Below are 27,395 nucleotides of genomic sequence, written 5' to 3'. Positions count from 1 at the left end.
TCTATGGAGCGACCTGCTCGGTGCAGGTCCTGGGGAGAGAGGAGAGAATCAGATGTGGCATCTGTCCACAGGGTCGGCTCTGGGATGGGAAGAGACCCAGTGGAGAAGTCCCACACTCTGCTGTCTTTGTATCAGGCACTGAAGATCAATTCCCTTAGGATTGAGATCTAGAAAAGATTTTCCTTTTCTAAGGACGAAGAGAACTATGGGAGGTATTCAGGCCTTTGTTCTCAGAAAACGCAGCACAAAATCATTGTGCAAGGGTAGGGCCCCTAAGAGCCTGGGTATTTCACATGTCTGTCTCCCCTTTATTCATTTGTTGGGGTGGGTGTAATTATTGAGCACTCAGTGTATGCATGGCATTGTACTAGATGCTGGAGATGTGGAATGGGTGAGACAAATAAGACAAGGTCCTGGCCTCCACGAGCTCACTGTGTACGATGTACCCGGAAGGAACCAGTTATAAATGTAGATGGGAGAGCTGCGGGCACAGAGAGGGTGAATCTGACTAGGGATGGAGGAGGGCAGTGATGACAGGGAGGAGGTCAGGCCTGGCCTCCTGGAGGAGGCAATACTATTAGGATAAGCAGGTGGATTTGCCAGATAAAATACAGGATGCCCAGCAAACTTTGAATTCCGTTCAACAATGAATAATTTATACTATATGTATGTCTCATGCAATATTTGAGACATAATAAGTTTTTTTTTATTGATCTGGAATTCTAATTTTACTGGATGTCTTATTTTTAATATTTAAATTTAATTTTTAGTTTTAGATCTAGGGTCTTGCTCTGTCTCCCAAGCTGGAGTGCAGTGATGTGATCATAGCTTACTGCAGCCTCCAACTCCTGGGCTCAAGCGATCCTCCTGCCTCAGCCTCCTGAGTAGCTGGGACTACAGGCATGTACTACTGTGCTCACCTAATTCTCAAAAATTATTGTTACTTGTAGAAACAGGGTCTCGCTATGTTGCCCAGGCTGGTCTCACATCCTAGCCTCAAGCAATTCTCCTGCCTCACTTTCCCAAAGTGCTGGGATTATAGGTATGAGCCATGGGTGTCCTGTATTTTTATTTGCAAATCTGGAAACCCTGTGAGTAGAGTAGCAGTTTATGCAAAAGTGGTGAAGGACATTACAGACTGAGAAAACAGCATGTGCACACAGCATGTGCCCAGGATGAGAGGCAAGCCAGAAGCTGTTGGGTGGGAAAGTGCAAGGGCTTCTGGAGCCTGGAAACTAGGCTGGTGGGGGGTGCTGGGGAGGTGAAGCTGGAGGGGTCGGGGGGATCAGGGCAGGGTCTTGATATTGTCCTGGAGCTTGGGCTTTTTTCTGTAGACAAAGAGTGTGTGAGAATTTTAATCAGAGAAATAGTCCATTCGATGTGTTTTGGTTTCTATTTAAAAAGTCATCTTCAAATATGCCTCTTATTTTCAGATCTCTCCTTTCTAGGAGGTGGTATACAAATCTTCATTTATTTATATATAAATTATATTTATAATATATAAATATATACAATATTAATTATAAATTAATTAGTGTAGTAATAAATGAACAAAAATTGTCAAGCCCAGTTTGACAGAGCCTCACTGGAGAGTGGGCAGGTGTGACTGTCTGAGCAGAAGGCCAGGGACGGTGACCTTGGCCTCCTGGTTTGGGGCTCGGCTGAGGGGGTCTTCCTGGCTGCTTACAATAGGAACTGATCCTAGGATGGCCTGGTGAGTAGAAATTATAGGGAGCAGAGTTTCCCCACAAGGAAGGAAGAACGTTCTAGTGGATTGTCTGAACTTGGTCACTATGTCCCAAACAAGTAAAAGGGATGCTTCGTTACCGTCTGTCAAGAATGATGTAGAGGGCCAGGTATGATGGCTCATGCCTGTCATCCCAGCACTGTGGGAGGCCGGGAGGATTGCTAGAGGCTGGGAGTTCTAAACCAGCCTGGATAACATAGCAAAACCCCATCGCTACAAAAAACAAAACAAAACCACAACAACAAAATTAGCTGGGTGTGGTGACCAGTGTCTGGAGTCCCAGTTACTTGGGAGGCTGAGGCAGGAGGATCGCCTGAGCCCAGGAGGTCAAGGCTGCAGTGAGCCAAGGTCATACCACTGCACTCCAGCCTGGGCAACAGAGTGAGATCTTATCTTAAAAAAAAAAAAAAAAAAAAAAAATGCAGAGGGAGGGGTGCTTACTCTAGGAAGAGTTGGGGCTGGAATTTGCCTTCAACTCCACATTTTTAAGATGCTTCCCAGACATTCCCAGAGTTAATAGTTAGCAGTTAGGCCAGTTCTTGAAAGAGTTAGAAGGGCTCAGGATTATACATCCACAGAGGCAGAGCACAGAAGAAGCTTGTCCAAGTAAGAGCATGACCAGGTTTCATGGCATCTTACATCGAATACCACTTTGGCCCTTCAGACTTGTCTGAAAGCCTAAGGATGTGCCTCGAGTGACCCTACCTGCTGAGAGTTCACACTTATGAGCTAGCAGGGCAGGCATTAATAGCTCCGTTTCACAGATGAGAACACTGAGGCAGAGAGAGGAAGTGCGATTCCCATGAGTCACCCAGCCTGTTAGGAGCAGAGTTGAGGCTGTAGCCTGTGTCCTCTGACTGTGGGCCAGCATGCTTTCCCTGGCATTGCCCTTGACCCATGGCTTCACGGCTTCAGGCGGGAGCTGCCTCTCCAGTGCTGCTGGCTGAGGGAGAGCAAGCTCAGTGTATCTTTGGAGAGGATCGCAGAAATCACTGATGATATGAGAGCGGAACAGAATGGGAGCTATGGCTGGGAAGATTCCCTTCCCAGTTTTTCCAGGAGAGGCCAGGAAAAAGCTCTGCGTTTTGGAAGAGGCCACCCGGGAGGCACCTGGGGCGGGGAGTGGGGGATGCTCTGTGACCTTCAGTGGAGGCTGAAGAACTGAAAATGCCTCCTCAAGCTGGTGTTTTGAAGTAACAGAGGACGTACTTCCAGGCTTCATGCACAGGCATTTTGGCAGTGTGGGAAAATCAGAACTTTTGGGAAATGAGAAACATAAGTTAAAGCTGCATTTTGCCTGTGTTTATTTAAGCCATTCTGGAAGGAGGGGGGATGTGTCTCCTGGCCCACAGTTCTCATACTCAGGAACCCTCAAATCTGGGAGCTCTGTCATGTCAATTGCATGTTTAAAGAGCTTTTGTTCTAGAACCTTCTGTACACACAGGAGTGCATGCACACACAAACACACACACTTGCCAGTAGGAAAAGGGGTACTGGATTTTGAAGTGGAAAGATTGGACAGTAAGGAGAAGGACAAAGGTATTGTGTGTCCCTCTGCAATACAAAGTCTTCAGGCTGATCTTCCTGGTGCTGCTATGCAGCATGTGACTTGCCCGCGAGGGTGGGGGGCGGACGGTCCCTCTCCCTCATCCCAGGAATGGACTAAAGTCTCTTGATGGGACCGAGGTCTAGGGTCCTTCCTTTCCAGCTGGGTCTGGGAGGAGTCAGGAGTGCGCTGGATTTAGCATTCTGAGGTCTTCTCCCATCACTCCCTGTTTGACCAAGAGACAACTGTGTTCCCAGCAGGGGTCCGTAACAGAGCAGGACCGCTAGTGGTCAGTGGGGGAGGTGGCGATTGGAGGCGATCAAAGTCTACGCAGAGTGACCACACAGAGGCGAGCTCTTCCTCTGCATGGATTTGTGAGATTTACTCCTGACTTGGGACTTCCAGGGCTGGGGAGGGGCAGTCACCTGGATGAATTTCCAGCATTTAACAGCGGACAGACACAAGTCCTCCTGGCATTCGGGAAAACCGAAGACGTGAGTGAGCGGTCAGCTACGCCTGGGTTCAGAGGTGAGAGGATGTCAGCTGCAAACACCCATCTTTGCAGTGAGCAAACAGACACATTTGGCTTGAGGCAGAGGGCCTGGCCCTAGGAGAGAAAAAGACCCCCTGCCAAACAGCATTTTTCTCTAAATGCCCCTTGAATTGAGACACAGTTGCCGGGTCTCCTGCGGTCTATTCTCTGTGAGGAATGTCTTCCTCAGCGTCACAGGCTGGCCTCACCAATTGTCTCGGGATTAACCCTTGGCCATCCAAATATTGCTCTCTCTTCTCTGTGTCTTCCTCCCAGCCCCCACGTCATCTCTTGGGTGTCGAGACATCTTCCACTGGTCACGAAATGACAGAGAAATCATCCATCTGCTGAAGCCTCTGTGTGCATCATGGAAACACTGTGTTTGTACCGGCACGACTGCTTTAAGAGAACAGCCCCGCTTCTTCACAAACTCTAGTCATTTCACTTGGAATCTGTCCATCAAGAAATTAGGTCTGCAGAGTCCAAAGCAAGCTCCCTAGAGCTTTACAAACAAGCTGGCCGGCAAGGCAGCGCCTCCTACGGTGTCTGTGGGGAGCGCTAAGATCTGTGGCCCCTTTGCCTCGCGGGGTGTGTGCTCAGGTACCGCTTTGAGCACATCAGCCTCTCTGCACCTGCACTTAGGGACAGAAGGTGTGGAGACTCCGGAACTTCATGAACCGTTTGCTGTGCTCTCGTGTCCCGGGATAGTCCGGGTCTCACTCTCAGCTCTCCGGAGCTTAACCTTCCTCCCTCTCCGGGGAATGTTTGAAACCTACAAAGAATTCTCAGGAATTCGAGGTGGAGGGTGGCAGAGAGACTTCTGTTCCTGGGGGCCGAGGAATCGTCCTCTTGGCGTCTGCCCTAGTGGGGACCCTTGGTGGTTTCGACTTGTCGTTCCTGGACTGCGTCTGACCTTAACATGTGTGCCCGAGTGATGGACTTGGTATTCACACCAGCCACGCTGGTAACTGCACATGTGGTTTTAATGTTTTGGCTTTCCACACCACAAACACACAGATGTGCTGTCGGCTGGGCTGGGACTTGAGTAGGGTTTTTCTATTAAAAAAATGTACAAGTGTTTAAAAAGTGCCCTCCCAGAGCTAACACTGTTGAGAGCAGTACTTCCCGCCACACAGGGCAAAGTCCACCCACTGCCCCAGAGTGGAGGGCCACCACGGGAGGCCCCGCCTGGAGAGGTGCTGCTCACAGCAAACTGCTCCAACCGCGCCTTCGCCTCGCCTTCCAGGGAGCCTGGCCAGGCCCGCTGGGGATTTACAAGCGGATCTCCCTCGCTTCAGCCTTCCTGACCGCCAGTTAGCTGGGAAACGACCTGTCTGCATTGCAGCTAGAGAACCAAGGAGAGGAGCCGCTAGTCTAGCGGGCTGTTGGATGAAATTAGGAAACCGTGTTAAAAAAAAAAAAAAAAAACTTTGGGAGGCGGAGGCGGGCGGATCACCTGAGGTCAGGAGTTCGACACCAGCCTGGCTAACATGGTGAAACCCAGTTTACTAAATATATGAAAAATTAGTCGGGTGTGGTGGCACGGGCCTGTAGTCTCAGCTACTCGGGAGGCTGAAGCAGGAGAATGGCTTGAGCCCGGGAAGCGGAGGTTGCAGTGAGCCGAGATCGCACCACTGCATTCCAGCATGGGCAAGACCCAAACTCAAAAAAAAAAAAAAAAAAGCCTTCATAATTTCGTGGGTTTGCAAGTAGGATCCAGGCTCCTCGCTTCTCTGCAAGTCGATGTGAGTTAATTACACCGTCCACGCTGGTCTCTCTCCACCCCACGTCGCGATCCACTCCCCCCTTTTTTTCCCTCTTGCCTCCTTCCTCCTCCCCCTTTATTTATGTATTTTTGGTTTTGTTTTTTAAGGGGTGTTGAGCCGCGTCTGGTTCTAGTAAACCGAACCCGCTCGCGCGGGAGACGATTGGCTCTCTCGCCGGTGACGGACTTGGTAACGAGTGCGGCTTGCCCCGCCGGGAGCTGATTGGCTGCGCGGGGCGGCTCCGAGGGCTCGGCCGCAGGAGCCCCGCGCACTCCAGCCCTGCAGCCTCAGGAGTCGGTGCCGCGCGCCCGCCGCCCCGCGCCCTCCTGCCCGCCGCGTCTCTCGGAGCCCGGGCGCACCCAGCCCAGCGCGCCTCCTCCCGCCCGCGCCGCCTCCTGCTGCAGGCCGAGGGCCGCCACCGGCCGGGACCGGGCAGCAGCGCGGGGTCGCGGAGCCCGGCAGCACTGGGGACGGCCCCTTTTGTCCCCGGAGGTCCTTGGAAGTTTGCGGCGAGACGCGCGCAGGGAGGCGGCAGAGGCAGCCCCGACGTCGCGGGGGCCAGGGCGCAGAGCCGGCATGGGCAGCGGGCGCAGCGCGGGGGGCAGCCGCGGGGCCGCCCTGGGCGTGCTGCTGGCGCTGGGCGCCGCACTCCTGGCTGCAGGCTCGGCCAGCGAGTACGACTACGTGAGCTTCCAGTCGGACATCGGCCCGTACCAGAGCGGGCGCTTCTACACCAAGCCGCCGCAGTGCATGGACATCCCCGCGGACCTGCGGCTGTGCCACAACGTGGGCTACAAGAAGATGGTGCTGCCCAACCTGCTGGAGCACGAGACCATGGCGGAGGTGAAGCAGCAGGCCAGCAGCTGGGTGCCCCTGCTTAACAAGAACTGCCATGCCGGCACCCAGGTCTTTCTCTGCTCTCTCTTCGCCCCCGTCTGCCTGGACCGGCCCATCTACCCGTGCCGCTGGCTCTGCGAGGCCGTGCGTGACTCGTGCGAGCCGGTCATGCAGTTCTTCGGCTTCCACTGGCCCGAGATGCTCAAGTGTGACAAGTTCCCTGAGGGGGACGTCTGCATCGCCATGACCCCGCCGAATGCCACCGAAGCCTCCAAGCCCCAAGGTAAGGCCACCCTCCGAGGCGCGGGAGCCCCTGCCGGGGATGCGGGAGAGCCCGCTTCACCCCACGCCAGCCTGCCGCTGGGTCCCGGCGTTGAGGACTGGCGGCCCGAGGTTGCCCGCATGCTGTGCACGTGATTCCTAAGCGCGTCTGGTCTGTCCCAGGTATCGCCCAGCGCCCCTCGCGACCCAGGTGCACGGCGGGGCCGGCCCGGGAGCGGCAGCTCTGCGCCCCGGCCTCGCAGGGACTGGCTGTGGTCCCCGGAGCCGCTTTTCCTGGGGTTCAGTTTCGACTTTCCTATACCTGAAACAAAGCCTTGCGTTTTAAATAACAGGGGAGCTCCCCTCTCCTCTGGGAGGACTCCGAGTCCCTATCGAAGTTTCTACCTCCGAGACGGGAGGAAAAAACAAAACCCAAACGTGGGAAGTTCAGAAAGGCCGAGAGAACGCTTGGCGCAGCTTTTTTCCACAGGTTCGACAGCGATTTTAAAAAATAAAACCAAACCCTTTCCTTCACTGGTCATTCAGTCGCGGAGCCTCGAGATTGCCGCAGAACTGGCTAAGAAAGTTTAGGAACGTGCGGACTTGTGTTTCCCCACCCCTTCCAGGTACCAGCTCTGCCCTCGGAGGGCTGGGGGTGGAAAGTCTCTTCTCCCTCCCTTTCGCATACCCCCTGCTTCTCTCATTTACACAAATCCTCAGCTCATTAGAAAGATAAAAATGTAATTAGCTCATTGTTCATCTCCTCCCTGGGAGAACGGATCTGCAAATTGGAGACTTTCCTAACCGCCTGGGGGACCGGCCCGAGGATCCTCTCAGAACCCCCTAATAATTAAAGGGCAATTCTGGAGGGGGAAGAAAATATCCTGGGGAGTCAAATAAAATAAAATATAAAATATAAAATATAGACAACACAGAGAAACCCCAGCCCTGTGGCCTGACTTCGATAGAAGTAAATTCAACCCAGAATTCTTTGGAAGGGAGTTTAGGCTCCGCGGTGTGGAGAGGGGCAGGGATGGGGTAGCTGTACCCAGGGTGCGCTTAGCACAGGCGCAGGCTTCCTGAGGGCTTTTTGAGGAGGGCCTTTAGGGTAAGGGAGGACGGCTGCGTACACTTAGCTCACCTTAAAGTGTCTTTAACCTCTGTTGTTGATGCCAAAAGAAGGCCGTGCAGTCACCTGGCTCTTCAGAGTGAGGATTCCAGTAGGTTGGGGAAAGGGACACCCCAAATCTTGGATATTTTGCTTATTCTAGGGAGGGAGGAGATGGGTCCACAGTGACCGACGTTGGATGGCCGGGTGGGAACGGCAGTGATTGCCCGCACTGGCCAGGTCTGGCACCACTGCTCTCAGGGTCAACTCTGGTGGTAGAGGTGGAATGAGGGGTAGCAGATGCATCTGCACTTTGCGGGCGAGAACTGAGCGGTTACCTGGGGCAAACAAAGCGCCTTGTGTTCTGTTGGCTTGCACCCATTCCCTGCAGCCGATGGGAATTTCCTTCTCCCCTTCCTCAGCCAGAGGGGATTAGCCCAGCCCTGCCCGGAGAGGCTGTGCCCAGCCCTGACCTGGAGTCCATCCCAATGGCCACTGGCGTCGGTTTCTGGGACCATCTGCAGGCATGAGTGGACACGTTAGGGAATCGGCTGCAGAAAAAGTGGCTGCAGGCCACAGGGAACATGAGGGATTGGATGGGGTGCTGCAGAAGAGAGGAAAATATCCCCCACCGCAGCCCCCAGAAGGCTGTGATGGGGTGGAGAAACCCCATCATTGCTGTCTTCCGGACACCTTTTGCCCCTTGGCTGCAGTTCCACTTGCGGGCGCCCTCCTCAGCTTGGCTTCTCACCATCCTCTCTCCTCCACTCCTCCCAGCAGCGTGCAGGTAGTCACCCTCCCAAGACAGGTCTTTGAGGAACAAAGAGAAAGGGAGTGGGGCTTGGGACTGAGGGGTTCTCCCCTCAGTGGTTTTGATGGGGGGCTCTGCTTGAGAGGACACAGAATCCTCCCCAGGACTGCAGCCCCTGGTGTAAGGGAGCCCCACGTGATTTCCTCCAAGGTCCCCATGGAGGGGAGGATGGTGTGTGTGTGTGTGTGTGTGTGTAGGTGTGTGTGTAGGTGTGTACAGGGCAGGTCAAGACAAACGAAACTACTGATACTCGTAACTTTATGGCTTGTGCCTGTGGGGTAATAACTGATACTTTCCAATGAGAATAAGTACGAATGCATTACTTTTTTATTCATTTCCTTTATGCTTTTATTCTTTAGAATTAAAATGCATTTTCAAAGTCGTGTCTTATCTTTGCATATGGTAAGCTGGTTTCTGTTCACACACTTGGGCATATTCGGTTTTCGGGGTATTGGCCAGTGCTCCATGGTCATGTGTTATTTAGGAGAAACCTGATACTGAGAAATGACGTGACATCCCTGCCCCCCGCAAGGCTGATACCCAAGCCGTAGCAGCTCCTGTTATGGAAGAGGCAATAGTTCTTTTTCCAGGGAAATTATTTCTAAATTTGGCATTTCCATTAGAACTGTGAACTCCCAAGCTGATACATTGTTGTTTCCCTTCTCTGCCTGGTTTTACTGATGGAAGTTGTATGAGCCACCACGTTGGGTCTTATTTTGTTGCTGTATCAGCATGTTGCACATTTAGTCAGCCTGGCAGAGGCCACAGAGCCCTCAGTTCCCCGGAAAGCCTTCCTTGGGGCTCCCTTTTGGTCCCCCCTGGAACTGGCCAGGGAAGATTGTGGGGGTTGTGTGTGAGAGACAGAGAGAGAGTGAGAGAACACTTGGGTGTGTGCATTGATATATTACCAAAATCACTTAATCCTGATTCGGCTGTTGGGCTGTCTTCTCTGCACCCCCTTAAATATTAATAAACACAGCACCTTTGCGGTGTTTTGTCCATTTGCTTTAAACATTATTTTAAATACACCCGAAAACAGCGATTTAGTTCCTCCTCTCAGAAGGATGACTGGGTGGTTTCTCCTGCAGAGACAGCCTGTAGGGCCTCAAGACGCCCCAAGAAGGCACGGGTTAATACGGCATCACATATTCTTCTTTCTCTCTCGATCCGGCTGCTCCAGAGTCAGCCGTTACAAAGCTGAGATGGGGAAAAGCCGTGGTAAAAACACATGGAGCCCACCCCAACGAGCTGCTGCCACTCTGAGAGGCACTGAAGTCCAAAGGTAATTGACGGGACTGAGGAAAATGTCCCTGTGAGGTGCAGAGCCTTCCGTGGCCAGCTGGGTCAGGTGAACTTCAAGTGTCCAGAGGAGATGCAGTGAGCGTGTGGAGCGGGCAGAAATGTGCCCTGTATTTTCTGATCACCCTGACTGACCTTGCCATTTGGTCAAGATTATATTCACAGAACCTTGCAATGTGAGAACTCCCACTTTTCTTTTTTCAAAATAACCTAAACAAGGAAAACTCAAAAGCACAGTTCACTCTCCTTGTGTAAGTAACCCGGTCCTTTCCTTGCCAGAATTCCTTTTCCTCACGTGGAAGCAAAAGCCGTGATGCCAATTTCTGGGTAAGTTGCCTCCTTTGTGAGAATCACCACGTCTAGAACCCAATCTCAAGTTCTGGGTGCAAAGCAAATTTCCACAATCGGGGCTAATAACAGTCCCGTCATTATCTGCTTGGAGCGTCTTTCTTTCTTGCTTTTTTTTTTTCTGTTTTTTTTTTTTGTGACAGACTCTCACTGTCGTCCAGGCTTGAGTGCAATGGCAAACTACAAATTCCACCTCCCGGCTTCAAGAGATTCTCCTGCCTCCGCCTCCCAAGTAGCTGGGACCACAGACGTGCCACCATGCCCAGCTAACTTTTTTGTATTTTTAGTAGAGATGGGGTTTCACCGTGTTAGCCAGGATGGGCTTGATCTTCTGACCTCGTGATCCGCCCGCCTCGGCTTCCCAAAGTGCTAGGATTATAGGCGTGAGCCACCGTGCCTGGCCCTTGGAGTGTGTTCCTTAACTACAGCGGGAATCTGGAAGGTGCTTGCTCCTGGGTGCAGAGTAAAGGTGGGGGAGGAATGTGCCAATAAAAACCAAGGGTGAGGTCTCTGCTGGCCTGCAGGGACCCTGCTTGGAGGCAGGCAGTAGTCCGTGGGCCACGAGTGTCCGGAGGGCAGCCTTGAGCTGGGGGTGCTCTCCAGGTCCCCCCTTCTCCTCCATTTGTGGAGCATTTGCCTATTTCAATGTCAGCCGTAGTGGGGGCTGCTGGGGAGGGAGATGCTGCCACGGAAGCCACGGTGGAGAAGGACGAAGAGCAGTGGACTCCAAGCGCACCAACCCCCACCTCCTCCCCCGAGTGCAGTGTCGGGGTGACTTTCCTGTGCTCTTCGTTCGCCTCCAGCCTGGCTTGGCGTCCTGTGCTGTGCCCGCGGTGGGGTGCCCCTGGAATGTGCTCATGATGTTTTCCTAGACAGTCGATAAGCTCCAGGCTGCTTGATAGGTGAGGATGATGACAGTGAGGATTAGCCCCTTCAGCCCTTGGAGGAAAGCGCCGTCCTGCTCTCCCTCTGCCCTGGGAAGCGGGGATTCTTTTCCTCCACTGGACTTTCTGATTTCAGCAGAATATTGACTTGGAGGAGGCTTCTGCCCTGGCCTCAGACATCTCCGTTCAGGCAGTGGCGCTGCCTCCCAGTGACGGGCATGTCTGCCCCTGCACACCTCCTCTTCAAAGCACTTCACAGTTGCCCAGGAAGGAGCCTCCAAAGGACCCCTTCGCATCCAGCCCTGTCCTCCCATTTGGCAGCCCCTGCTAGTGCTCTGCCCCGCCCCGCCTGCCTGCCTGCCTGCCCAGCCTCCTGCTGCCGTGGCCCTTGTGGAGGGGGGTGTTCAGGGACCGAGGGCTGGGGTTTGTGAGTCTGGCTGAGTTTTTTTCTCTCTTGGCTCCTGGTGACCTGGTCAGAGGGATCAGCAGGCTAGCTGGGAGTATGGAAATGGGAAGGGAGCAGGAATCGGAGGGTGGAATTGAAAGGAGAAAGGAGAGGATGGGAAGCAGACACCAGGAAGAGATCTCTGTGTGTTCGTAAGCCAGCTTTTCCCGGCATTCACAGCGCCCACAAGTCATGATTCACATGACCTGTCCCCACCCAGCCTCAGGTCATGCTGCCTTAAATAACTGTGTCACATTTAGCAGCTCTGGGTCAAAATGTTACAAGAAACCTGCGCCTGCCCTGGCTGTAGACCCTGGGCTCAAGGCTGCTGCTTTTCAATTCTCAGGTCCCCTTCAGAAGTTCCAGAAGACCTTTACCACTTTCAGCCTGGACCCAGAGCCGATCTCTTCCCCAGGGGGCTGCTGCCTTCCTGCCCTGTAACTTACAGTTCTGTTTCTCCTCAATTCCCTTCCCAGGCACAACCGTGTGTCCTCCATGTGACAACGAGTTGAAATCCGAGGCCATCATTGAACATCTCTGCGCCAGTGAGTTTGGTAAGAAAGCGTTTCTAGCTGCCTCTGGAAGGTTTGGAACCTTGGTGTGTGTCCCTGCGGACGGAGGCCCTGCTGGTGTATCTTGTTGCAGCTTTCCACATTCTCTACCTCATTCCTCTCCAAATGGCTGCTTTTCTCAGGCAGATGACTAGACAAGGTCAGAAACCAGCCAGTTTTTATGAAAGCCATACTTTGCCCTCCTTTGTGGGGGATCACTGGACAGATTTTTGGGGATCTTCTCTAGGCGTGCAGGGAGGCTGATTTGGGGACAGGTCAAGAGGAGTGGGGAAGGACAGCAGCTCCTTCTCGGAAGCTGCAGGAGGTACAAGTTGCCACTTGCTCCGGTGGCTGGTAGGGCCTGGCTTTTTCTGGACTGGCTCCTTTTTTTTAATATCTACCCCTAGGTGTCAGCATGACTCTGTCCAGGATTTAAATGGCTGACCTCCAGGTGCCTTCCCAGGGAGGGGTGGTTTCAGTGCTTAGGGGATTCAGAGGAGGGTCCTCATCAGGTTCTGTGAGGCAAAGAAAATGGACATCCCCACAGTAGTGTGGTTTCTCTCTTCTTCCCAAGTCACTCTCTGTCAAAAGAGAATTCTGAACCAGCACTCGTACCTCCAGGAGGAGGAGCTGGTAGGGGTCAGGGGGCGGCGGGGGAGATGCCAGGAGCCTTGGGTCCATTCAGGGATGGTCTGTTATAGTCTGACCTGCAGAAGACCCGAATTCCCAAGAGCGTGAGAGTCTCTCCTCTGGGAAAAGTAAATGTAAACAGCATCCCTTTGGAGGCCCAGCTCCCTCCCTCTCACCTCTATCTGACATGGATGCAGAGCAGTGGCTGGGGCCAAGCCACGCTTTCAGAAGGATCAGCGTCATGCTGAACAATGTGTTTCTCATAATTCCTGCATTGTGTCCCTGAGATCGGATTTCTTACAGAATTCTTATCTGTGAGAGCGTAAAGATAGGTGATGTGAGTCCGTTCAGAGGCATCCCAGCCCATGTTTTCATGGTAAAGTACATGGAAGGGTCTTGTTCCTGTAAAGAGCCCTGTTGAAGTAAGCTGCACACACATGGGAGGACACACACAAGTCAGAGGGAATCGTGCGCCATGACAGGGTCGTTCTCAGGGTATTGCAGTTGTGGATGAAGATGGAAGCTGGATGCAGATGGCCACCAGAGCTGAACTGGAGAGTGCATATCCTCATTCCGTGCATGGGGAAGATTGACGTGTTCTCTGTGATGCAGCAGTGTGAATTACTTGTCTGTTTCTGCATTAACTCAAGTTTGTCAGTGAGGATTCCCTGAATATCAAGTGCTTTCTGAGTTCCATAGATACAGATTTAGGGTAGAACTCTTCCTCTAAATAAATGTAATACATGAGCATTATTTTAAAAAAAACAAACAGAAGTTGGAGGATTCAGGATTCAGACCCTTTGCCACATGGGCTGAGGAGTTAAGCCTTGGGAAAGAATTTGAATCTGGCAAGGTTGACCTTAAGGTGTAGGGCAGGGGTCTTGAGGGCAGTCAGGTAACTCACCTGGGATGGACATCTTCCCACGGCAGCAGGCACCTGCCGAGTCAGCCAGCGTCCTGCACCCCGAAGAGGATGGAGGAGCTCATGCCGATAGCCAATCAGGGTTTGTAGAGTCCGATTGAGTAGCTGTTTGGGGTTGGGTTCTTTCAGCCCTGACAAAATTTTCTTCTTGGATTCACAGAACTTTTGAGTTCTTTCTGGACCTCAGAGGTCATCTTATCCAGTCCTCTTATTTGATGAAGAAGGAATTTGACTTTCCCAACCGGAGTCCTTCTGACTCCCTGCCATCTACCCTCCTCACTTAAGAGAGGAACACTTTCTCACTTAAGAGATGAACACTTTCTCATTTAAGAGTCGACGCACAGCCGCTGGGCTTTGACATGGAGGCGCTGACCTCCTTAGTGTGTGTATGGTGTATGGCAGGCTTCTTTGAGCTGGTTGCAGGAGAAACCTTTTTGTTTTTTTGTCTGTAATGTTCTCATAAAACAATATATAGGATTTTTTTTTCTCTCTCTCTGCAGGGGCTGAGCTTAGCTCTGCCCTTCTTAGCACCTCAGAGAATGCGGCCTTGTCGAGAAACGTGTTTCCTAGCTCAGTTCACTTCAAGTAAGTGAGGCAGTCAGCCACGCTGATGGGATTCCGTTAGGAAACAAAGAAATTGAACAATGCAAGCTGACACACAGCAGAGAAGAAAGAGAATGCTTGACTCCCTCCTCCAGGGATCAAACTTTGCACTAAGTGGCCCTGACATCCCCAGTGGGAAGACATCAGGTTGCTGGAAGTCTCTCTGTGAGCTCCGGGAACGAGGGGTGAGTTTCCCTGGGTGAGCAGTACCCTCGTTCCCCTGCCACTGTATCTGTGGACCCCGGCAGCCTCTGTGGAGCTGGGCATGTCTGACCCCGACCTCCCCAGGCAGTGCGCTTTGACCGCTTGGCAGGTCTGCTTAGTCAGTTGTGTTTCCAGCTCTGCACTGTACCTGCTTAGTTCAGGGCACATTTTTTTCCCCGACAGGAAAAAAACAGAAAACAAAGCATGAGCAGAAAAGCTTGTGCGCTGATGCTCAGGAACGCGGCTGATCAGCCTGGATCAGGCACCAGATGCGCGAGCCAAGACTTAGACGGGCGAAGTCACGGCACTGAACCTGGCGACCAGCCTGCCTGCTGGCTTCCATCAGCTCGCAGGGCTCTGCTTTTTGTTCTCTCTCTGCTTTTCCTGCTCTGTGACAACAGGGTGCCACTCCTACCTCTTAAATAGCCCAATATAGTATTTGCAAGCCGCCATGCTAATCATCCTGCTGTTAACAGCTCAGCACCCACAGCCGTCTGCCGTTTGGGTTGGTTTATCCCAGGGATATGAGGATCTGATTTATTTATAATTGCGGTGAGGTGAATTCCCGCCTCTGGCCGCTTTCTCCGGCTTCCTCTGCGGTGTCTGTAAACACCCGTAAGCTTTCCTGGGGGAGATTTGCACCGTGATGTACTTCTTCTGCTAAGGGAGTTCAGAGCTTCCACGTGCACTGCTTTCTGCGGGGTTTTGAGCTTGAGAGAGTTCAGGTGACACTTTGTTTAGCTCAGTATTTTCTCCATGTGGAAAAGAATTTCTTTGCCCCCAGAAACTTTCCTTGCCTTCTGAGAGGATTCTTTTTTTCCATTTATATATTTCCTCATAAAGAGAAAAGCTGTACTCGGCAACACTAAGATTAGTCAACTAGGAAGGAAAAGAAAATCAGCTTTCACAGTTAGCATTAGGGAGTATTTCCTAGTAGAAACACTCTCAGAGGTTCCTGCACGTCCACTAATCCGTTCTCACTCTGCCTCCAACTTCTTTCAAGGTGTTTTGGCTACGCTGCTGTTTGGGACGATGTTTTACTCTGAAGGGCAGTTTGAACTCTTGCAGAAAGTAGGCTCATCCTTTCCAAACCAAACCTTGGGTTTCCTCCCGAAGGTGGAGCAAGCTGGCTGCTGGTACAGTCACTGTAGCACCTGCAGGCTGCCTGAGAGCAGGCTCTGCATCTGATGCCATGTTTTACTGGATGGGAGATGCCTGTTAATTGTGAGACACACTGTTTAGTTTACACTACTGACAAAAAAAACCCAAAAAACAAAAAACAACAACAGCAACACACTTCTTGCAGAAATGTGCAGAAAAATCTGTGTCTTGGAATGAACAAAATAAGGCCCGTTTGTACTCAAATGGTCCCCAGCACAGTGTCTTACACATGGTAGGCATAAAATGAAAGTTTGTCAGCTGAGTGTATGAATAATAGGTGATGGAAGGGATGTGGACGTTGGACTTTTTTTTTTTTCTTTTTTTTTGAGGCTTAATTTCACTCTACCCGGACTGGAGTGCAGTGGAACCATCTCGGCTCATTGTAATCTCTGCCTCCCGGGTTCAAGCAATTCTCTTGCCTCAGCCTCCTGAGTAGCTGCGATTACAGGTGCCCGCCACCACATCCAGCTAATTTTTATATTTTTAGTAGAGATGAGGGGGGGTTTCACCATGTTGGCCAGGTTGGTCTCGAACTCCTGACCTCATGTGATTCACCTGCCTCGGCCTCCCAAAGTGCTGGGATTACAGGTTTGATGGACTTCTTTATTTATTTATTTTTATTTTTTATAAAGGAGAAGGCGCTTTTCAAGGTGGATATTGGCAACTTGTGTAGGAAGTTCAAGGAAAACTACATGCCCCGTTGTGGGTGGCTGAGTGTATTGATGTTTAAAAGAAGCCCCAACATCCAGAAATCTCATTCATTCAAAGTAAAATTAGACGTGGAAGGAATCATTACCCCGGGACTGGAATTGCTAGGCAGAAAACAACTGGGTTTTATTGTTACTGAAGATACATATCCCATCCAAAGATCTGTACAGGCTTGGAGCGAATCGTTAGGATGTTTCATGTGCATAAAAACCTGGGTTGTCCCATTGCTCAGTACACTAGAGGTGTGACTCCCAGCCAAGAGCCTGCGTCTCTTTCTGAACAGTCTTTTTTTTTTTTTTTTGAGATGGAGTTTCGCTCTTGTTACCCAGGCTGGAGTGCAATGGCGCGATCTCGGCTCACCGCAACCTCCGCCCCCTGGGTTCGGGCAATTCTCCTGCCTCAGCCTCCTGAGTAGCTGGGACTACAGGCACGCGCCACCATGCCCAGCTAATTTTTTGTATTTTTAGTAGAGACGGGGTTTCACCATGTTGTCCAGGATGGTCTCGATCTCTTGACCTCGTGATCCACCCGCGTCGGCCTCCCAAAGTGCTGGGATTACAGGCTTGAGCCACCGCGCCCGACCTCTGAACAGTCTTACTGTGCACAGGAGTCGCGGGGGGGCATGGGGACAGTGCAGAGATGGAGGCTGAGCCAGTGTTTGTCCTTTGCATCTGGCTCGTTTTCCTACGCATCGTGCCCTCATCTTTGGATGTGACTATAAACTCTCATAAGAAGGGGAGTGGGGAGAAGGATTTGCCCTCAAGTTCACGTTTATTTTCTGAAGATTTTCTGGAGGTGGGTAAAGAAAGAGGGGACAAGGGGTGAGTGGGACGAGGACGCTGTTCACAGCCCGTGCAAACTGTCCACTTCTTTGGGTGCTCTGTTGCTAACCTCTACCACTTACATTTTTTTAAAATGGATGCCAAATATTTGCACATATTTATGAGGTATGTTTGATATTTTGATAAAAGCATACAATGTGTAATGATCAAACCTGGGTAATTGGGGCTGGGTATGCTGGCTCACATCTGTAATCTCAATGCTTTGGGAGGGTGAGGCAGGAGGATTGCTTGAGGTTAGGAATTCTAGACCAGCCTCGAGACCCCAGACAACATAGTAAAACCCTGTTCCCATTAAAAATTAAATATTAGCTGAGCATGGTGGTGTGCACCTGTAGTCCCAGCTACTTGGGAGGCTGAGGTGGGAGGATCGCTTGAACCCAGGAATTTGAGGCTATAGTGAGCCATGATCACACCACTGTACTCCAGCCTGGGTGACAGATAAGACTCTGTCTCAAAAAAAAAAAAAATGTGAGTAATTGGGATATCTACCACCTGAAACACTGATCTTAGTGTTGGAAATATTCCAAATCTAGTCCTCTAGTTAATTTAAAATATACAACAAATCACTGTTAACTATAGTTGCCTAGCTGTGCTACTGAACACCGTATCTCATTCTTTAAAAATACGGAACACTTCACAAACTCACGTGTTATCCTTGCATGGGGCCATGCAAATCTTCTTTGTATTGTTCCAGTTTTAGCATTTGTGCTACTGAAGCAAGCCCCTGTAGCACTTTACCATTGTAAAGCTGTGTTGTGTAGGACCTCAAAGATCAGCCAGTCCATACCCTCACCTTACTGACTGAAGGAAATAAGACAAAAAAAAAAAAAAAGGGAGTTAGGCATTTGATGACCCAAGAGCACTCTACCTAGATTCCTGGCACTTCCCACCAGCACTTCCCTGGCAGCCAAGCCAGATTGCACACCTTGCTGCTTCCCATCCTCTAACACCCATCACGCAGGACAGTGGTTGAGGAGATTCCTGGGCAGGGGCATCAGGTGCTCCTTTACCCTCAGAATTTAAATGGATTAATGTCTGTGCCCAGCACACAAAAGGAGCTCAGCAATCAGTGGTTCTCTTCTTGGTGGGAAAGCAGGCAGTGTAGCAGAATGCAAAGAACACAGGCTTTGGGCCAGACAGACCTGGATTAAATCCCTACCCTATAAGCTAAGCGACCTCCAGAAAGTTTCTTAACCTCCCTGAGCCTGGCTCCTCATCAGCAAATTATGGATGAGAATTCCTACGTGACTGTGTTGGGAGAATTGGATTTAATCAAGTGTGGACAGTTCCTGGAATACAGTGGCTGTTCAATCTGTAATAATTATTATCTCTTCTTACTGGAAAGAATTGTTTTAGGGTGAAATTTAGCTTAGGAAGGAAAATTCTAGTGTGAATGAAATCAGCTTCTTGGGAGAAAAGTTTTTAGGAAAAAGAATGGAATATACTAGTTAATTCTCTGGTTAAACAATGTCTTTTTAAAGAAGTCTTTTTTAAAAACCCATTTGGAAGAACTTTAAAAGCTTTAGGCTGCTGGGCGTGGTAGCTCACGCCTGTAATCCCAGCACTTTGGGAGGCCGAGGTGGGTGGACTCCTCACCTGAGGTCAGGAGTTCGAGACCAGCTTAGCCAACACAGCAAAATGCCATCTCTACAAAAATTAGCCAGACATGGTGGGGGTGCCTGTAACCCCAGCTACTTCAGAGGCTGAGGCAGGAGAATCACTTGAACACAGAGGCAGAGATGGCAGTGAGCTGAGATTGCACTGCTGCACTCCAGCCTGGGCGACAGAGTGAGACTTTGTCTCAAAAAAAAAAAAAAAAGAAAGAAAGAAAAGAAAAGCTTTCCGCAGCTTCAAGGGGCTGTAGTTAACAATAACAATAACAAACAACTCCCCCTCGGAAAGCCAAGCCCTAACTCGAAGTTAGGAGGACCTGGGTTTTAGTGAGATGGCATCCTTACGTCAATGTAAAACCGAAGCCTCCAGTGATGAGGGCTGAATGTGGCAGCTGCGACTGACTGGTGTTCCAGGATAGGACCACTGAAGTTTTCATGTGTGTGTTTTTTAGAAACCCTCTACCTAATGTGTTCTCTTTCTAATTTAGCAGGGCTGATGTACGAGGGACTTCAGAGCCCCTTGATGCTGTTTTACTTCCCTCTGTCCTCCCTTTTTCTCCAGGGATATCTCTAGGGCAGTTTTCCCTTCTCCCATCCGAACACCTGCCTTGTGATAGTCACTTCCTTTAACCAAAAATTAGGCTATGCATTATAATGCAAGTGAGTGTTTAAATACTGGTAAGTTTCACTCAGTTTTGCAGAAATATGCTAGATGCCCCAATCTGTTTTTTTTTTTTTTTTTTTTTTTTTTTTTTTTTTTTTTTAAAGAAGAACAAATGGCCAAAGAAATGTCAGACCCTTGCCCTGCCCCGACCTTGGAGCAGCCCAATTAAACGTGCGTTTGCTTTGGAAGGCTTCTCAAAGGCCTATAGATTGTGCTCGAAATCTTTGTTTAGTCTTTCAGGAACACTGTCACATGGATGATTTATCAAAGAAAGTTGTTTATCTGGCAGTAAAATAAACTGTGGGCCTGTACAGACTAAGATTTCCCGTGAATTTTTACCAAGGTAAACACTACTAACTGGCAAACTCCGTGTGAAAGCCAGACACATACAATAAATATTTGAACTACAGCTTTGCTGTGTATGGAGTCTGGCCTGCCACTAGCGCTTGTCACTTCCACCGTGCCCAGAGGACCTGGCACCGCAGCCTGTCTGGCTGGGCGACCGGGAAGAGGGACTCGCCCCATCGTCAGTGTCTGCAGGAGCCGCCCCGTGGCGTGAGCCTCCCTGGGTTTGAGTGCCTCTTACTGCTGGCACCTGGGGACTTCCTAATTCAGAGAGGGCAGGCTCAGGACAGCTCCCCTCTGCATCCCACAAATAGTTGGTGATGAGTTACGAGGAAAGTGAACCAGAAGCAGCCAGCTTAGGTTTCTTTAAAAATAGACATTTGTTGAACCACATTGGCAGGGGGCTGGAAATGTTGACTGAATCGGGAACCGGGGCCAGAACATGATGGTAGGGGGTGAAGTTACCTTCTGGATTCTGCTGAGTGTTAATGACAGTGGCAAAAAAAAAAAATGCTGCAGATACTCCCCCAGTGTCTCTGGCTTTGCTCGTGGATGGCTGTGAGGGACCCATTTGGGAATTAAGAGGCGGCAGGTCGAGTTTGTGAGTGCCGCAGCACATGTGTAAGTGAGAGGTGGACGGACACATGAATGGTGATGATGGGGATGAGATGAAATAAAGCCTTCCAGGCCTTTCCAGGGAACATACTGTAGGGATTTTTTTTTTTTTTTTTTGAGACGGCCTCTCGCTCTTGGCGCCCAGGCTGGAGTGCAGTGGTGTGATCTCAGCTCACTGCAACATCTGTCCCCTGGGTTCAAGCGATTCTCCTACCTCAGCCTCCCGAGTAGCTGGGATTACAGGTTCATACTACCATGCTTGGCTATATTTTTTTGTATTTTTAGTAGAAATGGGGTTTCACCATGTTGCCCAGGCTGGTCTCGAACTCCTTAGTTTAAGTGATCCACCCACCTCGACTTCCCAAAGTGCTGGGATTCTAGGAGTGAGCCACTGCACCGGCCTATAGTGACTGTTGATAGTGGTTTTTCAGGGAGACTGCTGGATTAGAAACTGCTTGTCCTGACAGTCCCAGCCAGCCCCAGATGCTGGAGTTTCCGTGTCACACGGGCCTTGGGGTTCTTCCTGCAGGGCTGAGTTTAAAGATGTTGTGGGTAGCTCCCGTAACTTACGCTGCACCCTGGGTCCTTCTCATCCCAGCTCCTCAAAGGGGCAGAAGCGGGAACTGGGGACTCTTGAGAAAAGGTGACATTTGTGTCTGTTTGGGCTTTTGGGGTTGAGCTGTCTGTGCATGTGCAGAGCTTCCATTTGCGTGTTTGAGTCTTGAATGTAAAAGGTGTTGGTCTTTTAGGTTTGGGGGGCTGTGAGCATGAGAGCCGAGGCTATTTGACAGCTCTTAGGGATTGATGTGCAGGTAATAGATGCTTCCTGGCTTGGAGGAATAAAGGAGGCATTTTCTGTAGGGCAGGAATTAAGGGAAATCATTTACAAATTCTGAAAGGATGTCTGTGAGTTGTAAAGAGATGCCAAAATAGTACTTTGGCAGTGGGGAAAAAAAAACGAGAAACCAGCTTCCCTAAACGATGTTCTTTCTCATTCAGGCAGGATTATGAGGGGGATTTTCTCTCTCTTGTTTTCTCTAGCCCTTCCATCAGCTTTCTCTGCAGGACATTTCCTTTTGGGACTACCTCAGATGTGTTCCCTTCTCTTTGTGAGCTCTTTGAAAATTATTTCACGCCAGTGTCTTCCGCAGCGGATGCATTTAGCTTTGGGGAATGGCTTATGGCTGAAAGAAATCCCCTACTCTGCGTCGGTGGCACCAGAACTGGAAACGAGCTTGGGTAAGGGCTTGAAACCCTGAGAACAGCTGGTGCCTGGAGAGCGCTTCCCCCACTGCAGTACTCCGCAGGGCAGCCATGCCAGCCCACCGTGCTTGCCTCGCAGGCTGGTCGACAGCCCAGGCACCTTCCACTTTTCCTTTGGTCTCAGCTCCATACAGAGGACCCGGTTCCTGCCCTCGACACATTTAAAATCTGGTGGCCAAGTGTGGCGGCTCACACCTGTAATCCCAGTGCTTCGAGAGGGTGAGGAGGGAAGACTGCTTAAGCCCAGGAGTTCAAGACCCCATCTCTACAAAAAGTAAAAAAATTAGCCAAATGTGGTGGCACAAGCCTGTGGTCCCAGCTTTCTTTGAGCTTGGGAGGTCGAGGCTGCAGTGAGCCGTGTTTGGGCCACTGCACTCCAGCCTGGGTTTGAGACAGGGCAAGACCTTGTCTCAAAATAAAAACAAAAACAACCCCTCCCACAAACTCCCCAAGAATCTGGTGGGCGAGAGGCCTTTGCCATGCTTTTTTGTCTCTGTTCTTTGGTAACTTCAGATGCCTTTGTGCATAGTTCCAGTGTTCGGGTCTGAAGGAGGGAGGGGTCCTCTATGGGGGCTGGAGAAATTCAGGGAGGTTTCCTGGAGAAGATGATGATAACTGTCGGGCTGAAGATTAATGGAGAAAGTAGAGGAGGGCATTCCTGGTGTCTAGAGATGAAGATAGGGAAAGGGAGTTAACACTCAAAACAAGTAGTAATTCTTCAATTGACGAAACCTAAGCCAGGTAAATACATACAGAGGAGAAAGTTGGTTTATCACCTGTCAGTTCTAACAACTCGCTTCGCTTTCTGTGTTCTGGTTAGCTCCAGCCCACAGCGTGGCGACTCAAAGGCTGGATGAGGAACGGGAAGGGGAGTTGCTCCTTCCGATTCGCAGCTGTCTGTGTACGCAGCTTGAAGGGTGAGGAGGTCCCAGCGGTTGGAATGAATGGCCCGTGTGTTTTAGGGACCCCTCATGTGGTTGTGGCCATGGGCCCGAGTCAGAGATGACACCCAGGAGTGCATAGCTGTGTGGGGAAGGAGTTCAGTCAGGTAAGTACTTGTTGTCAGCCCTGGGCAAAGTGCTCAGAAGTGCACAGGCAAGACTCGAGTCCTGGGCGCAGCCTCTCACCTCCATGTAACCCGCAGCTGCTGCTTCCGCCCACAGGATGCAGGGCTGGCTGGAAACAGTCCCGACCTTTGTTGTGAGATATAGACGATGTCTGCACAGTGCCAAATGCCAGCCAGCACCCAGCCTCTCCAGTTACAGGGTCTTTACTCTTAACACACATTCATTTAAAAACAGGCTGATGATGTGTGTTTGTGCAAGTGTTTTCTTTTGAAAATCTAACCACCTGCAGAAGGCGTGCACTCTTACAGAGATAATTCAGCAATCATTGGGCTTTTACTGAGTCCTGCTTAGTCTATGTCACATGTAATTGACTAGAATCAACATCCAAAGAGATTTGAGCTGTGTAGACAGAAGTGTTGATATTATTTCTTCCCAGGGCCTGGGAAGAGGGAAGTCTCCATAATTGTATTAGTTTGTTCTTGCACTGCTATAAAGACACTACCCAAGATTGGATAATTTATAAAGAAAAGAGTTTTAATTGACTCACAGTTGCACATGGCTGGGGAGGCCTCAGGAAACTTACAGTCATGGCATAAGGGGAAGCAGGCACGTCTTACATGGCGGCAGGTGAGAGAACGTGTGAAGGAAGTGAAGGGGGAAGAGCCCCTTATAAAACCATCAGATCGTGTGAGAACTCACTACCCCAAGAACAGCATGGGGGAACCCGCCTCCGTGCTCCAGTTACCTCCCACCAGGTCTCTCCCTCCACACCCAGAGATTACACAAAGCGTAACCATATCAATAATTAAAGTGCTGCTGTGGGGGTCTTCCCTGCAAAGAATTCTGCAGCCACCTCCCCGCTCCAAGTGCTCTGAACCTGAGTTAAGCCCTTGGTAAGGAAGGTGAAAACTCTGTTGGCCATAGATAGCTCTTCCCTGCACACTTGAGTCCAGGAGGGGAGGTTTTTAGGGTGTAATTCTGCCTGGGGCGTGTTGCCTTTAAAGTTGTGTAATGAGTGAGAAGCCCTGCAGAGAGCCTTGGGCTGGCCAGATAGGAGCTGGTGAGTTTTGGAGGAGAGGGCAAGGGCGTCTGTACTGGGGAGCCCCTGGTGGCACTGTGGCGTCTCGCTGTCCCCACTCCTGAGGCCGGTTTGAGGCAGAACGTTTGGGTTTGTTAAGGGCTTCTCTGAGGCGCCTCTGTCGGTGCTCCAGCCTGGCTCACAGTGTCTGTGGTGCTCCTCGTCGTGTTTTCCTGCCTCGAGAAGGAAATGCCTGGATTAACTTAATCCCATGTAGTGCCAGAGGCCCAGTCAAGGCTGATTGTGTGGTGCGTGTGCTGGGCTCCGTGCTGGTGAGTGCTCATGGGGTGGTCGTGGGGTGCGACTGGGAGGTGGTTCTGCTCTGCCAGGCCTTACCATCTAGAATAAGGGGGGTCAGGGGATGCAGAGGTGCCTGTGACAGAGAAGAGCTGGGAGCCATGGAATCGGAGAAAAGGGAGCGGGTCTTCAAGGAAGGGGTCAAGGGGAGCTGCAGAGACAAGAGACCCCGTGCCGTCCTCCACGGAGCTGGTAGGCGTTTGTCAGGCAGCAAAGGTGGGCCTAGGAAGATAATCCCCAGGGAGCTGTGATCCGGAGCTGCGGCACCGCACTGGGGAGTGGCGCATGTCTTTGTGGGTAGCTTATTGGGGGTGTGGTGGTGAGTGTCTAGAAATGATGACAAAACAGGCAAAAGCCAGTGTGTGCAGCCACCTGACTGCTTTTTTACAGAATGGAGAAATCTGCTTTGTTGGCAACGGAGAGACACTGGGAACCTGTTTTAAAATATGACTGTCTGATATCTTTAAAAAGGACCTCAGAAAGAAAAGGAGGAGGAAGAGGAGGAGAAGAAGAGGAAGACCTCATTAATCAAATAATGCAGGCACCAGTGGTGAGACGTTTTGGACAGGGGAGACTCTGAGTGAGGGTGAGAGGAAGAGAGGAGTCTTGTAGCCGTGTTCATTAGGAGAGGGCTCAGGCTGGTGCCTGCTGGGTCTGGGCCTGTTCAGGGCCACCCACTTAAAGGAGCTCTTGGGAGGTGGCTGATGAGGTCAGCATGGCTGCCCCAGCTGTCAGGGAAGGGGCCATGTGCTGTTGTCCTGAATTCTGGGTGTACAGAGCGGGAGCCAGAGCCTGTAATCATACTTGGGTCACCGTAGAGCTGGCCGTTACCAAGAACAGTCGTCATTAGGACCTGTCACAAACGGGCCTGACTCCTCTCTCCACACCTTGTTACTGACCAGGCAGGCAGCAGGCACAGTGTCTCCAGAGCCAGCCCCGAAGCATGGCACTGGGAATGGCATTCATGAGGGCCTGCAGGGCTGGGGTAGCTCAGGTATCCGGAGCGTCCCTGAAAGAGGGAGGCAGGAAACGCTGCAGTGATCATAAGGGACAAGGGGAGGTGCATGTGCGTTTTTTGTGTGTTTATGCCTCTGTGCACGTGTGGTTATATCCGGGATACGTGGGTGTCTGTCGATGCATGTGTGTAGTTGGGGGACACGAGGGGCCACCTGCTCTGCACACGTGTGTTTGTGTCTGTTTGCCTGTGTATGGGTCAGTCTGTGAGGTGTGGTGTAGACAGATGTGGGTAGTGTGTGGTGCAATGGGCTGTGTGCATGTGCCCTCCTGCACGTCTGCCTGTGTGTGCATAGCACCTCTGCCTGGTGAACCTGGCCATGCCTGCCTTTTCCAGCCGGCCTGGCCTTCCCAGGGACTTGGTCTCCACTGGTGAGTCCCGAGGCTCACTTCCTCCCCACAGTGCTTGAGAGAGAGACTGTCTAGAGCATGCTGCTAATCCACCATCCTCCAGAAGGGCTTCTGAGAGGCCCAGGAGGGATTTCTCTGCAGTGATGCCATTATGCAAACTGAGTGCCATCTTTGTAAGTATGGGGAGCACCCCTATGGTCTCAGTATTTTGTTTATTACTTGGAGTGCCAAATAGACCTCTTTTGTTTAGGTTTCAGTGTTTGCAGCAAGTCCATTTAGAACTGCTGGTTCTCTGGGCAGGAGTCACTTCCTTAGCAAATTCCAGCGGTTAGCAGGGATTGGCATAAAGGCTGTGCTGTAATCCCTAGGATTTAAAGAGCGCACTGGAAAGAACACACGTAGCCTTAGGAGTTATATAGGCGTGAGTCCAGCACCTCGTTCTACCACCTACGGTGTCAGCGCCCGAGAGTCACGGAAGCACTCGGTGGCTCAGTTTACCCACTTGTTAAAAAACAAAAAGACTTCTGTGTTAGAAGATAAAATATGAAGTAAGAAAAAATAACACAGATTCTGGAGTCCTGGCACCTAATTTCTGCACAGCTACTTAACTGTTTGTGACTTTGGCCAGTCAGATAAAGTCTCCCAGCCTGCTTCCTTAAGTGAGTTGAATGGTCACCATAGGTGATCTGTGAGTCTCCCCCCGCTCTGCAGTTGGGTGGTTTTGTTCTGTGACTGTCTATCTTGGTGTAATACCTTGGTTGGCACCTCCTGCTCCCCAGGCAAGGCCCCTGGGAACATTAGCCTTCACCTTGGGTGGATGGGGAAAAGAAGCCTGCAGGTGCCTGAGGGGGTGGAGCGGATGAAAGCTGACTTGGATTCATTCATTGAAGGGTTGAGTTGGGGGTGCAGTGAGGGTGTAGGACCACCACAAAGAGCAGTGCATTGTATACACTGTGGATCAGTGGTCTCTGAGGAAGGCTGGGGGCTGCTGGACATTCTGGCCCTAGCGCCCTCTTCTTGGGCTGGTCCCCGCATTTGCAGTCCCTCTACTGAACGTGTCTCTGAGCTGCTGCTTCTTGTGTACTCAGAAACCCAGAGATGGATGGCATAGGAGCCCCTTCCATTGGATAGGGTAAGAGATAGCCTGCTACAGGGAAGCAGTTTGGAAGTGTGGAGCAAGTACTTTCTAAAACTCAGAACTGAGTTTTCATTCCTGCCCCACAATTTTCCAGTCACATGACTTTGCAAAGGGCAGTACTTAGAGTGACTGTTTTCTCATCTGCCGAATGATGACCATGGTGCATCCCCACAGAGCTGGTGTGTAGACCCCATGAGAGTGTATTGAAGAGTCCTGGAAACCACAAAGTGCAGTGTAGTTGTTTTTTTTTTTTTGGACAGGATTTCATTCTGTTGCCCAGGCTGGACTTCAGTGGCACAATCACGGCTCAGTGCAGCCTCGAACTCCTGGGCTCAAGTGATCCTTCTGCCTCAGCCTGCCAAGTACAGGGACTACAGGTGCCTACCACCACACCTGGCTAATTTTTATTTTTATTTATTTTATTTTATTTTATTTTGAGATGGAGTCTCACTCTGTCACCCAGGCTAGAGTGCAATGGTGCGATTTCAGCTCACTGCAACCTCTGCCTCCCGGGTTCAAGCGATTCTCCTGCCTCAGCCTCCTGAGTAGCTGGGATTACAGGTGCGCACCACCATGCCTGGCTAATTTTTGTATTTTTAGTAGAGACAGGATTTCACCATGTTGACCAGACCTTGAACTTGAATTCCTGACCTTGTGATCTGCCTGCCTTGGCCTCCCAAAGTGCTGGGATTACAAGCATAAGCCACTGTGCCCAGACAATTTTTAAAATTTTTATATAGAAACG

At 50.8% G+C, this 27,395-nt stretch overlaps 1 protein-coding gene and 1 non-coding gene across 3 annotated transcripts in view; one reads left to right on the top strand and one right to left on the bottom strand.

The window, feature by feature from the left end:
• The first annotated feature begins 5,857 nt into the window (after positions 1-5,857).
• The window catches only part of SFRP1 (secreted frizzled related protein 1), a 48,613-nt gene continuing 27,075 nt past the window's right edge, over positions 5,858-27,395 (top strand). For both annotated transcript variants that reach the window (XM_064370001.1, XM_064370002.1), the window contains exons 1-2: positions 5,858-6,711; positions 12,061-12,138. In XM_064370001.1, the coding sequence (XP_064226071.1) occupies positions 6,168-6,711; positions 12,061-12,138 (622 nt within the window). In that variant the 5' untranslated portion in view covers positions 5,858-6,167. The remainder of the gene's footprint in view (positions 6,712-12,060; positions 12,139-27,395) is intronic.
• LOC135271911 (U6 spliceosomal RNA) lies at positions 17,824-17,925 on the bottom strand. Its single transcript, XR_010340032.1, has one exon. It is a non-coding gene; the product is annotated as a U6 spliceosomal RNA (small nuclear RNA).

This window comes from Aotus nancymaae, unplaced genomic scaffold (assembly GCF_030222135.1).
Source record: "Aotus nancymaae isolate 86718 unplaced genomic scaffold, 86718_ANA_hifiasm-v0.15.2.pri h1tg000097l, whole genome shotgun sequence".
NCBI lineage: Eukaryota > Metazoa > Chordata > Mammalia > Primates > Aotidae > Aotus > Aotus nancymaae.
Note: the sequence above shows the minus strand (reverse complement) of the source record. Positions and strands in the feature narration are given on the sequence as shown.